This window comes from Scylla paramamosain, chromosome 19 (genome assembly GCF_035594125.1).
Source record: "Scylla paramamosain isolate STU-SP2022 chromosome 19, ASM3559412v1, whole genome shotgun sequence".
NCBI lineage: Eukaryota > Metazoa > Arthropoda > Malacostraca > Decapoda > Portunidae > Scylla > Scylla paramamosain.
Window position 1 is genome coordinate 14,313,642 of NC_087169.1, and position 15,000 is coordinate 14,328,641.

The 15,000-nt window shown below is 44.4% G+C and overlaps 2 protein-coding genes across 2 annotated transcripts in view; both read left to right on the plus strand.

Annotated features, from left to right (window-relative positions):
* Positions 1 to 15,000, plus strand: part of LOC135109485 (uncharacterized) — a 102,332-nt gene that overhangs the window by 66,936 nt on the left and 20,396 nt on the right. The window lies entirely within an intron of this gene.
* On the plus strand, positions 871 to 4,189 carry LOC135110062 (uncharacterized). Its single transcript, XM_064022028.1, has 2 exons — positions 871 to 1,288; positions 2,032 to 4,189. The coding sequence occupies exon 2, from the start codon at positions 2,170 to 2,172 to the stop codon at positions 3,070 to 3,072; it is 903 nt and encodes a 300-aa protein (XP_063878098.1). The 5' UTR covers positions 871 to 1,288; positions 2,032 to 2,169; the 3' UTR covers positions 3,073 to 4,189.

Below are 15,000 nucleotides of genomic sequence, written 5' to 3' on the forward strand. Positions count from 1 at the left end.
CGTACTGGAGATGTGTGCACCTTAATCACAGCAGTCTTGTGTCTTCCTGGAGACGCGACGAGCATTTATTCACACTGATAAATGCTCCCTTTCCTTATATCGAATCCATAGGTCTAGTAATTTTTCTCAGCTAGTCCTTGTGTCACTGCCATTGTCTTATCTGTCTTCTGGGAGACACGACGAACACTCAGCTACTCACACTGATGGACGCTTCCTTTCCTTTTATCGAATCCACCATCAGGCAATTCCTCTCAGCAAGTCTGTGGACCATACTCTGAAACGCTTCTACGATGAATTCAGCTTACTTTCAAAAGGCTCTGCTTGAAGTTACACTGGTCTTAAGGCTGTTTTTACGGTTCTAGTGACATACTAATGTAATTCATGCAATGTTAACTTGAACACTCTTGAGAACCTGGCTAATCATCTCTGTGGTCTTTGAAAATAGTCGTGGTGAGAGAGCAAAGCGCCTCTCAGTACGAACTTACGTGTCACTGCCATTGCCAGCCCGCACGCAGCCCAGTACCGCGATGCTAACCCAGGCAGTGATGATTTCTTTCCGTATACTGGGCCCATGATAGTTCACTCCCCTGCACTGGTCTCTGAGGAGGTTGCATCACTGTCACTGCCACTCACTGTTCATTACAGTGACGTGATGCGGATTCAGACATCACATCCTCATTTGATATTCTCCATCCTCAAGTATTTATTTTATTTTTTTTTTTAATGAAATCTAGCCTTTTTTTTATTTCTCATTCATACACTCTGTAACCTGACGTCGGAATTCAACGCATTTATTCATGTCTTTTTTTGTTGACTTCTGTAAAATTCTGCGTATATTCGTATTTTTTCCCCCGAAGCTTTATTTGTCTTGCTTTAAATTATATGGGAATTTTGATACAGTCCTTGCTAAGAATGGGTGACGTCTATTAAATGGTGCCCCGTATTCAAACGAGGATGACCCAGGAATAGGGGAAATTTGGAGGCGTTACGCGTAGCATGACATAGTGAGGGATGAAAAAATATTTTGGCAACACTCCGCTTGTTGAGTGTGATAGATAAACAACTGATAGCGACTTCCTCTACTCCTCCTCCTCCTCCTCATCCCCAGGGCTTGTTTTTCTTAGTATATCCTGCCTCTTTGCTTGTTCAGATTCGTGGTGACCCGTGGTGGTAGTGGTGGTGGTGGCGGTGGTGGTGGTGGTGGTGACGCTCCCTGCCTGCTTTTCGATGACAGTGATGGTGGTAGATGTGGTGTTATCTTTGCGCGGGTGGTCGTGATGGCGGCAGTGTGAGTAGTGTCATGACGTGGAGTGTTGGCGGTGGTGTTACAGTGCCTAATGGTGGTGGTGGTGGTGGTGGTGGTGGTATATGGAAATGGAGCATGCTGGTGCCACGTATTGATCAACTCTTTCTCTCTTGCGTAATGCATATGTATATTTATGTATGTTTATAGTGCACATGTAAGACCTAACACCTCTTGAGTGAGCCCGGACACACACACACACACACACACACACACACACACACACACACACACACACACACACACACACACACACACACACACACACACACACACACACACACACACACACACACACACACACACACACACACATGCACGCATCTGATAATTGGACAAGTTTACCTGTGGCGCCAGTATCGCCAGGTGATACTGAGTGTAGGAGTGAGGGCGGCTGCACACTTCCGGGTGGTGCTCGGTGGGTGCTTGCTGGGCCGGTGGGTGGGTGCTCCAGGCGGGAGTGTCGGTGGATGCCTGGCGGGGGTAAAGTGGTCCCCCGCAGCCCGCAGCATACAGCCCTCATCCCCTGCGGCGGGGCGGCCATCACGACGCCAAGTGGGAGTGATGCCGCTTGTGTCGCCGTGTTAGGTTCTCTTGAGACGTGCAGTGGTCGGGGCAGGGCCGCGGGGCACCTCAAAAACGCCAGGGGAAGGGCGGGGGTCGTCACATCAGTCTGCACCGTCGGGAGGATGAGCTGAGTGGTCTCATGTGTCTATCTGTGTGTGCAGGCGAGGCGCCAAGTGCCAAGCGTGCCTTGATCAGGGCCTTCCCGGGGCGTCTGAGTGGCGGGATGAGTGAGGGCCGGCGCGAGGAAGTGTGATACGCCTCGGTCCGCGAATTTGTCTCTTTCTTACTGTGCTCACGCCATGGCTACCATAAAGCTCCCCGTGGGGGCCCTGCGGCAGCGCAGCCCCGGTCGGGACAAGGGCCATAAGACACCTTCCGGGAACTGCGCCGCCGCAGCCGCTACAAACATGACTCGCCGCAAGAGCTTGAGCGTGTCGGACATCTCCTCCCTGTCGTTGTCGCCGGGCGGCCGCGGCGCCCGACAGCGGGTGCCAGAAAACGACCTAGGCCGCCAGAGCAAGTCCGCTCAGTCTTCCCAGTCAAGCCTACTGGGAGGGGCAGGGCCCAGGGAGGCAGGGGGTCGCTCTCTGGGAGGCAGTATTGGTGATCTCATGAATTCTGGGGAGTTTCGGCCCGCTGGGGCTGGCTGGTCCCCCCGCACTTGCTCCCCGATCACCCTGTCCATGGTGAGCGAGGGCGCCCACCGCAGTGAGGAATGCCTGCACGCTCTGCCGCCAACCATAAGCCTCGACGAGACCGAGACGGGCCCTGGTGCTCGACACCGGCTCGACACCAGCCCCGCACGGCACAACCTTGAAGGAGAATCGGACTCCTGTAGGAGGAGCATTGAATTGCACTCTGCCTCTCCTAATTCCCACATGGACATGAGGCACGATGCAGGCGATGCCCCTGGCACCCCGGTGCGGGCTGTCCACAGGAAAGCCCGCTACATGGAGCACAAGGTGACCATCGCCGTGGACGGCCCGCATCCCCAGGACCCGCCAGATCCCTCCCCTCCTCCCCCGCCTGTCCAGAACCAGGAGGGCGAGGAGCAGGAGCCGGTGATAAGGGAACGGCGGCGAGGCCTGCAGCGGGGCAGCAAGAAGATGAGCATGGTGGAGAGGACCCAGCACCTGGCGCTGCTCATCCACGACCAGCAGCAGCGGTCACGGCGGGAGGCGGTGGTGCTGCCGGTGAGCTGATGGCTAGTCTCCTTTATTCCTTTCCCCTCCCCTTTATTCCCTTATACTTTGTGTCCTCTCTCCCATCACTCCCCTCGCTCTCCACCAGTCCCCATCACCCTTCCCCACACCCCCACAGGAAGCAGGTGTCTGTACCTCTTTACTCCTACGCATCGTTCATGATCAGTGTTGGGCGAGGCGTGGAGGCCACACTTCGGAATAACACTTTCATCACACTCGGCACAGACTCAGTGACCCTCCTTCACCTCCCGTGCTTCCCTTCATTCCCTTCCTCCTGTGTGCGTGCGTGCTGTCCTTCCTCAATTCCGTCCCCTTTCTCCCTCTAATTCCCTTTCCCTCTGTTATCTCTCCTCTCTGCCTGACATCTTCTCTGTTACTCTCCCGTACCTCCCTCCCTGATGACAAAGGCAGGCCAGCTAAGAGCACGTAGAATATAACACAGCCGTTGTACAGAGTGATGGGGGGATGGTTGGGTTACACGCCCCGGTAAAGCTTGAGATGATAGCCTGAACCACTGTTTATTAGTGTGCGGTCTCCAGTTAGCATATAGATTATTCCTTGCCTTGTGGACCTCAGAGCCACGAGACACGAGGCTGAGGAGGGAAGGAGTGTGGCCTTATTCTTCCGTGAAATACCAACTGCTATAAAAGAGACCGTGTCGTTGGTGGAAGGGGACGGAACGAGGAAATATGAGAGGGGAAAATGTTACAGGCAACGATGCACACTCCATAGGAAAAGTGATTACAGAAAACGGATGCTAGTTTTAGGGGAGGCTAGGGTAGACTGAGCCTGATGGGACGGGAAAAGGGAAAATATTAGAGGTTTTGTACGAGACGGAAATAAATAGTAGGAGAAAGTAAATAGTAGAAGAAAGTATAAGCTAAAGGAAAATTGAGGGCGAAATTGGTGTTTTGCAATGTTTATTATCGAAATTTTATCGGAATTTGTGTAGCGTGTTAATAATAATAATAATTAACAGTAATAGTAAGTAGTATATATTGTTTAATGTTTAAGTAAGATTACAGATGAAATCGAAACCACGTTGAAGTTATTGATGTACGTTTTATTTACCCATTTTATAAAGAAAACACCTACAGTAGTTACCCATATAATTAATGAAGTAAGGCTGAATTGTGATACAGAGCTCAACGAATGATATTTACTGTAAATAAATATGTAAATTATGTAAACAAGAGGAAAAACATCCACTCACCTACCTTCCCACACACACCCACCTACCCCCACTCCCACCAAACTCGTCCTCCCCACACACTGCTAATGAACACAAGAGAAAATCCATGTACACACTGATAACCCCAAGCACATACTACACACACTCGGGGGTCAAGGAGGGCGGCTGAGTTTAGTCTCCCCCGCGATCAATAACTCTCCATCAAAGAAAACTTGCTCGGAACTTACCCATTTTCTGTTTCCTCGTGATGTATTCCTTGTATTTTGTCTGGCTGGTTTTTCACTTTGCTTTTTTTTTTTTTTTTCTTACACGGGGAAGGAAGGAAGTGAGAAAAAAGTGCAGGTGAAAAAAAGTATGAATTTAGAGAGAGAGAGATTATTATTATAGTTTATTGACAGAATTTTGCGATTACAAGAAGCTTAAAGTAAAAATCATTTCACTAAAATCATTATATCATATAAAAAGAGCTACAAATAAAAATCCTGTCCAGATAAAATTAACCAATTCACATTGCAAAAACAAACTTTCTCCAAACTTAAGAGAGAGAGAGAGAGAGAGAGAGAGAGAGAGAGAGAGAGAGAGAGAGAGAGAGAGAGAGAGAGAGAGAGAGAGAGAGAGAGAGAGAGAGAGAGATTGGACTATTTCTTCTTCTTTCAGTGGTCAATGAGTGATTATAATTGGCTGTGTTATTGGAAAGGATTTAAGTGTGTGTGTGTTTGTGTGTGTTCTCTTAATATCACTGTGGTGGTTTAATTGTTCCAGGAATTGATTAATATTATTATTTTTTTTTCACTGGAGAAGTTTTACATAACAGGAACTGGATGTAAACACACACACACACACACACACACACACACACACAATGAATACGGAAGTCTCTCGTGACCTTGCAATATCTCTCTCTCTCTCTCTCTCTCTCTCTCTCTCTCTCTCTCTCTCTCTCTCTCTCTCTCTCTCTCTCTCTCTCTCTCTCTCTCTCATAAGCCACTTTACTGTACCCCTTTCTTGTTTTTATTTTCAATAGGTTTATGTAAATATTGTGTGTGTGTGTGTGTGTGTGTGTGTGTGTGTGTGTGTGTGTGTGTGTGTGTGTGTGTGTGTGTTTCTTTTGTCTCCGTGTTTACCTATAATTATCTCTTTTCTACCTGTTTGTTTGTTTATGCATCCCTCTTTATCTGACTCTGTATACCTATTAATTCCCCCTATTTGTCTGTACGTCTGTCTGTCTATCTGTTTATGTATATATATATATGTTTGTCTGACTGTCTACTTATCTGTATATATATCTACCTGCCTGCTTACATACATGCCTATCTATCTATTTATCTATCTCTCTAACTAGCTATCTGTGTATCTATCGGTCTAGCTATTCTTCTACCTACCTACCTGCCAACCTACCTATCTATCATTCTATCCAACTATCTATCCCTCTCTATGTATCGTTATCTCCATCTATCTGCCTGTCTATCTACCTGTCTACCAGTGTCCTCCACATACGTATCTTCACGCTATCTATCTATTCATCTGTCTATCCATATATCTATAAATGTCTCCTTATCTTTATCTATCTGTCTATCTACTCGTGTCCACCACCGCATACCTTCACACCACAACTGTCCTCCATTCACACGCGTTCACGATCCTCTCATTATTTAACTTTCTGCCATATTACATTCCCGTCCCTATTTCAATTATAACGTTCCAACATCATACTTTTATTAATTTCTTCTTTTTCTTCTTCTATTTTTTTTTTTTTTAATACGTGTATGTCCTCCCTCTTCCTCCTCCTTCTTCTTCTTCTCCTCCTCGTCAGTGTTCGCCTCCTCAGTCCTTCCTCTTCCGTGTAGTTGGAGTCTTGGGCAGCTCCGTCATTTAATTGTCACAAGGGACTGTTTGCTCTCTCTCTCTCTCTCTCTCTCTCTCTCTCTCTCTCTCTCTCTCTCTCTCTCTCTCTCTCTCTCTCTCTCTCTCTCTCTCTCTCTCTCTCTCTCTCTCTCTCTCTCTCTCTCTCTCTTTCAGGAATGGTTAAAATGTAGGCCGATGAGTTGTGCTGCCTGAGAGAGAGAGAGAGAGAGAGAGAGAGAGAGAGAGAGAGAGAGAGAGAGAGAGAGAGAGAGAGAGAATTTGTACGAATTGTTATTACTTCTCTTCCTCTTCTTCCTCTCACTTTTTTTTTCGCACTCCTTCATCGTTTGTGCTTTATTTTTGGTTTTATTTACATACACCTCCATTTCCTCCCGGGTTCAATGTGCGATGCAAGAACAAAAGGTCGGAAGAGATGAGAAAGAAAAGAAAACACTAAAAATAAACTCTGGCAACTAAAGCAGACGCTCCCAAACTGAGGGGGTCGTGAGGAGGACACAGATTGCGCAAGGTAGACGGGGGGGAATGGGGGGGAGAGCGCGTAAGTCATCTGGCCAAAAATCATAGTTTAGGAGGCATCTATCCACATACCTGGCCTGCAATCCCACACAGGGCGGACCAGACAAAGCACCACACAGTCACACACATCATTCACTCTCGTAGCAAAGTCAGCCCCTGATGGAACGGGATTGTAGTAGTAGTAGTAGTAGTAAATAAGTTTATCTATCTATCTATCTATCTATCTATCTATCTATCTATCTATCTATCTATCTATCTACCAGGCTGGCAGTCCCACACGGGTGCCCCAGACAAAGCACCACACACTCGTACACACATTTAATCTCGTCTGGCCCGTTGGAAAGACAGTCTCCTGGACCATTCTGTTACACACTAGGAGCTTAGGCATACACTATAGTATTACTCTAAGACACAAATATTCGTTAAAACGTCTCATGCGTGTATTATTATTATTATTATTATTATTATTATTATTATTATTATTATTATTATTATTATTATTATTATTATTATTATTATTTCATTTATTTATTTATTTTTTTTGTTAATTCTGGAATACATGTGCTGTGAAAAAGTGTGTAATTTTGTAATTTCTATAAACACAACAAAGAGAGCGGGCAAGTGTGATGTTATGTTAGAAGCAAAAAATAAATTGTCATTAAAGAAAGTCTGGGAAACACTGATAATAAAAAAAAAAAAAAAGAAAAAAGTTCTTGTGTGTGTGTGTGTGTGTGTGTGTGAGAGAGAGAGAGAGAGAGAGAGAGAGAGAGAGAGAGAGAGAGAGAGAGAGAGAGAGAGAGAGAGAGAGAGAGAGAAGTGGCCATGAAAGTCTAGGGAAAGTAGTACCCAATCCTCAGTTTTCTGTGTCTATAGTTTTACGACACTCAGAGAAAACGAGGACATGCGTTTGAGGAATTTAAGGGGCTACTATTGTAGTTATTATTATTATTATTGTTATTATTATTATTATTATTATTATTATTATTATTATTATTATTATTATTATTATTATTATTATTATTATCATTATTTGAGGTGGTGGCTAAATTTATTTTATTCTTCTCTTCCTTCCTGATTTCATTTTCCTCAATTTATGTCTTCCTCCTCCTCCTCCTCCTCCTCCTTCTCCACCTCTTCCTCCTCTTCCTCCCCCTCCTCCTCCTCCACCTCCTTGGCACTATATCCTTTCGCCCTTAGAGGATAGTGACAGCTTATTTCCCTAAGGTGAGAGAGAGAGAGAGAGAGAGAGAGAGAGAGAGAGAGAGAGAGAGAGAGAGAGAGAGAGAGAGAGAGAGAGAGAGAGAGAGAAATAAATGTGTGCGGTAGACCTAAGTAATTGTAGGAATAAGCATATCCTCATTGAGCCGAGAAAATAGAGCAGGAAGGAAGGAAGGAAGGAAGGAAGGAAGGAAGGAAATGAAGGAGGGATGGTATAAGCGGTCAGCGTGATGGAGGGAGGAGGAATGGAGGAAGGAGGGGAGGAAGGAGGAAGGGTGGAGGAAATTCTCATGGGAAAGGGAGAAGATATTGAGTGTCTCGTGAAGGAGGAGGAGGAGGAGGAGGAGGAGGAGGAGGAGGAGGAGGAGGAGGAGGAGGAGGAGGAGGGAAGAAGAAGAAGAAGAAGAAGAGGAAGAGAAGGAGGCTGCTGTCTGGTTTTTCCTTCTTAATTTTCGACTTTTCACTTTTTTCCATTCCCAAAACACACACACACACACACACACACACACACACACACACACACACACACACACACACACACACACACCTCCCTCGGGAATCCTTCCATCTGAAGAAGTTAAGTGCCTGTTGCTCTTCTCCTCTCCATTTCCCCTCAGTCTCCTCCCAACCCTCCCCTCCCCTCCTCTCTTCCCTTTCCTCTCCCTTCTCTTCCCTTCTCCTCCTCCTCTTAGCCTTACGCAATATTCCATGATTGTCTCTCTTTATTGTATTATTTTCAGAGAGAGAGAGAGAGAGAGAGAGAGAGAGAGAGAGAGAGAGAGAGAGAGAGAGAGAGAGAGAGATGTTGTAACGTACATAATTACAGTAACTTGTATGTTAGTTTTGTGTACTTACTTTCTTTTATGTTTAATATGTATAAGTAATTTTGTGGGAGTTCCTTTTTCTTTCTTTTCTTTTCTTTTTCCCTCTTTTCATTCCCGGTCACTTTTTTGGAGGTCATGTATTTTTAAGTGTTATTGTGTTATTTATTTTTTCCGGTGTATGTAATTTCATTCTGGAATTTAATTGAATGGAAACTGACGGGTCGGGGCGAGGAGTGAAAACTAGACACATGAACACATACCAGAGAGAGAGAGAGAGAGAGAGAGAGAGAGAGAGAGAGAGAGAGAGAGAGAGAGAGAGAGAGAGAGAGAGAGAGAGTAGTAGTAGTAGTAGTAGTAGTAGTAGTTGTAGTAGCAGTAGTAGTAGTAGTAGTAGTAGTAGTAGTAGTAGTAGTATCCGTTGCGTCATAATCCAACAAGAGACAAAAGTAAGCAGGTTATCATTAAAAGAGAGAGAGAGAGAGAGAGAGAGAGAGAGAGAGAGAGAGAGAGAGAGAGAGAGAGAGAGAGAGAGGGACTTGTTGCAGCAGCGCCACCACGACCTAGAAAAGAGCAAGTGGTCTATTCACTTTAGTCGTGTTGTGAGTCTCGGGTCGTAAGAGGGAAGGATAAAAAAAAATGAGATGCGGGAAGTTTGCTCTAGAGTTTCCCGCTTACAAGGACAGTGGTGGCTCCTGTCGCAGTGGTAGAAGTATTGTGGTGGGAATAAATTATAGTTTGATATGGTATAATGTAAGGTGATACTGAGAAAGAGGTGGTGTCAATTGTAACGCTGGAGGAGGAGTGTTATTGGTAGTGGTGGTGGTGGTGGGAGTAGTAGTAGTAGTAGTAGTGGTAGTAGTAGTGGCAGGATTTGTTAAGTTTGGTGATGGTATTGTGTTAAGTTTGGTTCGGTGAGGTAAAATTAGGATAGGTTAGGTTTGGTTACATTAGGTTAGGTTAGATTACGTTATGTTAGACAAGGTAAGGTTAGGTTAGGTTTAAGTTGGGTTAGGTTAAGTTAGATTAAGTTAGGTTAGGTTAAATTATGTTAAATGAGGATAAACTCAATTAGGTTAGGTTAGGTTTGATTAGGTTATGTTATTTCAGGTTTACGATTGGTTAGGTTAGGTTAGGTTAGACTGAATTAGGTTTGGACAGGAAAGACTGCGTTTTATTAATTTATTTTAATTATATCTTTTTCCCTTTTCATAGTAAAGACAAAATTAACTCATGTAACAGTAGTAGTAGCAACAGTAGCAGAAGCAGCAGTAGCAGCAGTAACAGTCTCTCCCCCTTCATAATAATATCCTGTGACACTTCTGACCAGCACACTAACAGGAACACACTGCAGCCTGTCCGTGCCTGCTGTTGCATTACAGGAATCAGGGTAGGCTGGGACACCCACACAAAGCCACAGCTGACCCCACCTTCAGGAGCTGCGCGTCTGGCATGAATCTTAGCCAAGGCAATCAGGGCAGGGAGTGCCTGGCGGGGGCGTGGATGCTAGGGCGGCGACTGTGTGAGGAAGATGCATAGCTGGCAAGGGGAAAGAGTTACGCCCCCTGCTCCTGTGTGTGTGTGTGTGTGTGTGTGTGTGTGTGTGTGTGTGTGTGTGTGTGTGTGTGTGTGTGTCATGGATGAGTCTTTCAGCAACAGGAGGAGGAAGAGGAGGAAGAGGAAGAATGTGTGGAATGTGTAAAAGTGGATGAAGATTGTTGTGGTTAAGGTAGGAATGTAGCTTGGAATGTTAATATAGTTGTGTGTTCTTTTATTGTGTGTGTGTGTGTGTGTGTGTGTGTGTGTGTGTGTGTGTGTGTGTGTGTGTGTGTGTGTGTGTGTGTGTGGGTGGGTGTAGGACGAATGTGCGTTTTATGGTAATGGCAAAAAATGAAATACAATCAGCAGAAAAGAAAAAAAAAAGAAAATAAAAATCTCACTAGAAAAGGAAAGAAAAAATGGGAAATTCATATTACAAGGGAAGGGAAGAGAGACGTCCATTTATGTATATTCGTAGATTTCCACCCACGGACTTAAGGTCACGTCAATAACTTAATTTACCTCCCTCATAAAAGTTTCTCGAATTTTTTCCTTCCGTGCATTGGAGAGACAGGCAGCAGTCTTGTCCTTTTCTTCTATTAATTTCCATCAGCAGAAGGGAACGTGTGATGAAATTATATCAACGAGAATGAGAGTATCACGTGACATTAAGTGATTTTTTTTTAAACTATTGCGTAAAGACTTAATTTAATACCCCATCAACATTTTCTAATACATAAATTTCAACTTTCACTTAATATTTTTTTTTTAAACTCATGATTGCAGTGTCTCTTTTTAATCTTATATAGTTTTCTTTCTTTTTCCAACGTAACACTGTATGGTTAGATAATCTTCACTTTAGTAAGAAAAAGGGCTGTCACACACACATACACACACACACGCACACACACACACACACCCACACACACTTGGCACATAACAATTTTCTCCCAGTCTACGTAGGTTGGCGCCTCCTTTCTTAAATTAATCCCATAAAGTGCAGGCAATTCTTCCCTCTGCTAATGTCTTGCTATAACTCTGAGACGACGCATAAATGACAGTAATGTTTAAATGCGACAACAATTAGGATTAATGGAAAAATACTAATGCGGTGGAAAATTCTCTCTCTCTCTCTCTCTCTCTCTCTCTCTCTCTCTCTCTCTCTCTCTCTCTCTCAGTGCGGGTGCAGATTTCATGGTTTTCATTAAATTTCGTCATGTCAAATCTGGTAGTATCGTGTTCCCTTCCGCTTTTATATCGTCGTATTCTCTCTCTCTCTCTCTCTCTCTCTCTCTCTCTCTCTCTCTCTCTCTCTCTCTCTCTCTCTCTCTCTCTCTATGGTTTAATTCACATTTATCTTTACTTTGTCGTCCTGTTTCATAATGTGTTATTTTTTACTCTCATGTTATGAAATAGTGTCGGTTTTATCTCTCTCTCTCTCTCTCTCTCTCTCTCTCTCTCTCTCTCTCTCTCTCTCTCTCGGTAAGGCAGGTAGTGAGAGAGAGAGAGAGAGAGAGAGAGAGAGAGAGAGAGAGAGAGAGAGAGAGAGAGAGGGAGATCTAAGTGTCAGGTGAGAGCAAGATGGCTTTCCTCTCTCGTCTTTTTTTCCTTCCTTCCCTCCTTCCTCCCCCTTCCCTCCTTCCCTCCATCCCTTCTTCCCTTTCTCTATGTTCTTGCTCGTTATCTGAAAGTTATGAAAGTTTGGGGTGGAGTGTTAGTGATAATGTCCTCTCTCTCTCTCTCTCTCTCTCTCTCTCTCTCTCTCTCTCTCTCTCTCTCTCTCTCTCTCTCTCTGTCTCTGTCTCTGTCTCTCTCTCTCTCTGTGACTTCTTATAGTAATCATCAGTGTCACTTCTCTTCCCCAAACTATTCTTCCTCACCACTTTATTGATTTTTCTTATTCCCCCTTTCTTTGTCATTCCTTTGTCAGTCCTTCCATTCGTTATTCCTCTGCATCCTTCGCATCTTTCCTTCCTTCCTTCCTTCCTTCCTTCCTTCCTTCCTTCCTTCCCTCGTCCACGCCACGTCCTTGCGATCGCAGAGTCTTTCGATTGCAAAAGTTCTAGATTAAAACTTCCTATTAGGTTTTTGTGGCCTCGAAGTGGTAAGGCAGGAGAGGAGCAGGAGGAGGGGGAGGGGGAAGAAGAGGAGGGAGAGGAGGGAGAAAAGGAGGAGGAAGAAGGAGATATTACTGACAGCAAGAGATTCACGATGTCGGAGTAGGAAGGAATTTAGACACACATTAAAGAGAGAGAGAGAGAGAGAGAGAGAGAGAGAGAGAGAGAGAGAGAGAGAGAGAGAGAGAGAGAGAGAGAGAGAGAGAGAGAGAGAGAGTGTTGATGAAGAAGGATAACAATTAAAATGATAAGCAATGGAAGGTAGATACTAGAGAAGAGGTGTAGGGAGTTTAGAAGTACGAAGAAGAGGAGGAAGAGGAGGAAGGGAGGAGGAAGATGGTATATGACACAATAGCACAGATAACAATAGAGACATTGTAGCCAGAGAGAGGTATACTATTGTGGCACTCTTTGGCTCTGTATGCCTCCTGCCCTTCCCTCCTTCCCTCTCTCCTTTCCTCCATTCCTCTCTCTAGCCCCTCCCTCTTTCTCGACCTCACCCAAGGCCTCCCCGGCAGCCTACCTGGATTTATAAGCCTATTTTCCCTTCGTTGCTCTTACCCAGTCCCTCGTTGCGTAAGTATTGTTGAGAGGAAGTACAATATTCTCCTCTCCTTCTTCGTATATACTTTAATTTCCTGTATTCCACCCGTTTTCTTTTTGTCCGTCTGTGTTTTTTTGTCTGTCTGGTACCTATGTTTCTCTCTCTCTCTCTCTCTCTCTCTCTCTCTCTCTCTCTCTCTCTCTCTCTCTCTCTCTCTCTCTCTCTCTCTCTCTCTCGTTGTTCTCGTTCTCGCCTCCGCCCTGGTCATCTCTCTCCTTGTTTTTGTATTCATTATCGTATTTCTGTTCCTCGTAGTCGTTGTCGTAATAGTCGTTTTCCTCCTCCTCTTCGTCCTCTTCTGCCTCCTCCTCCTCCTCCTCCTCCTCCTCCTCCTCCTCCTCCTCCTCCTCCTCCTCCTCCTCCTCCTCCTCCTCCCCCTTCTCTTCGTAGTCCTTCCCTTCTTGTGTACTTTAGTGTTTTCATCCTTGTCTTTTATTTTCTCTAGTTCATAGCACCTTTCTCTGTTTCCTGTTTTTTTCCTCTTGTTTATTTCTTTATTTCAGTTGCTTTCCATCACATTTCCTTAATAATCCCTTTCATGGCTGCATCCTTTGTTTTCTGTTTTTTTTTTCTCTCTCTCTTTCCAGGCGTTCTGTTCAGTGTGAATGTAAGAGAAAACATGGGAAGGAAATAAATGTTTGGTTATGCTTGTTTTAGTAAGTGTTTTCTCTCTTTCTTTGCTTCTAATTTGTCTCTCGTTACATTTCCTCTACACAGTGCATTCGTACCTGTAGAGACTCACACATCATAAACTGATAGATAGATAATTTCATTGACTACAAACTGAATACCGAGTTACGAATTACTGTTGCAGATATTGTAGATTTTTATGACGATACCCATTATTACACATTAGCTAGTTGTAGTCCATTTATGATACTCTGAAGCGAACTGCAACAACTATAAAACTAATAAAAATACACGTACACTTTTATCCAGGATATGAAAAGATGTTAAAGTTGTTCATTTTACCCCGAAACAAACTCTGACAACTACAAAAACTGATCGTATGGACAAGAATACACCACCCTTTCATCCAGTATATGAAAAAGATATGTATTTTACTCAGAAACAAACTCCATAAAACTAGTAAAAAAAAAAGAAAACTACTCTTCTTCATCTAGTATATGACAAAAATATTAGAACTATTTATTTGTCTTCGAAATAAAGTCTAACAGCTACAAAACTAATGGGACAAAAAACACCTACACTCCATCTAGTATCAAAAACATTCACTCTCACCCATTCCCTCTTTACCATTACTCTCACTACACCCACACTACTGACACACTACCCCCACCTTTTACTTGTGCACCAGACCAAAAATACACCTATACTTCTTCATCCGGAACCCAAACACTCCCACCCACTCTGTACCACTACACTCACTTCTCTCACACTACACACTCACTGCTCTTACCTTTTACCTGCGCACTAGCCACTTTGCCACACCTGCTCAGCCTCGTAAATAAATAAATTACCCGCCACTTCCTGGTACATGAGAGAGAGAGAGAGAGAGAGAGAGAGAGAGAGAGAGAGAGAGAGAGAGAGAGAGAGAGAGAGAGAGAGAGAGAGAGAGAGAGAGAGAGAGGAATGCATACGTAGTCAACATTACACAGATATACGTTCAAAGTTTGTCGCTAACGATGAGAAGATATACAAGCCAGAGAGAGAGAGAGAGAGAGAGAGAGAGAGAGAGAGAGAGAGAGAGAGAGAGAGAGAGAGAGAGAGAGAGAGAGAGAGAGAGAGAGAGATGTTGGGGGAAGGGATGATGGTGCTTAAGACTAACTAACTGGCCAACCAACGCAGCATAACCTCCCACGCAGTTTAAGCTTTTCCTCTTCCATCTCTCCTTTCCCCCTCCTCCTCCTCTTCGTTCTCCTCCTCCTCCTCCTGAAGTGGACGAGGTTGTAATTTTCGGCAAGCTTAAGTCCAACTGAAGCCAGCGCAGGATTTTCGGGTGTTTTGCCTCTCCCAGATTTTTCAGCGAAGATTTTCCGCCAAAGATTTGTGAGAAGGATGAGATTTTTGAGCGGTCCTGCTTCCCCGTGTGTG

Excerpts from the sequence above, each read along its gene's own strand:
- LOC135110062 (XM_064022028.1), top strand. The coding sequence starts at position 2,170 with ATGGCTACCATAAAGCTCCCCGTGGGGGCCCTGCGGCAGCGCAGCCCC.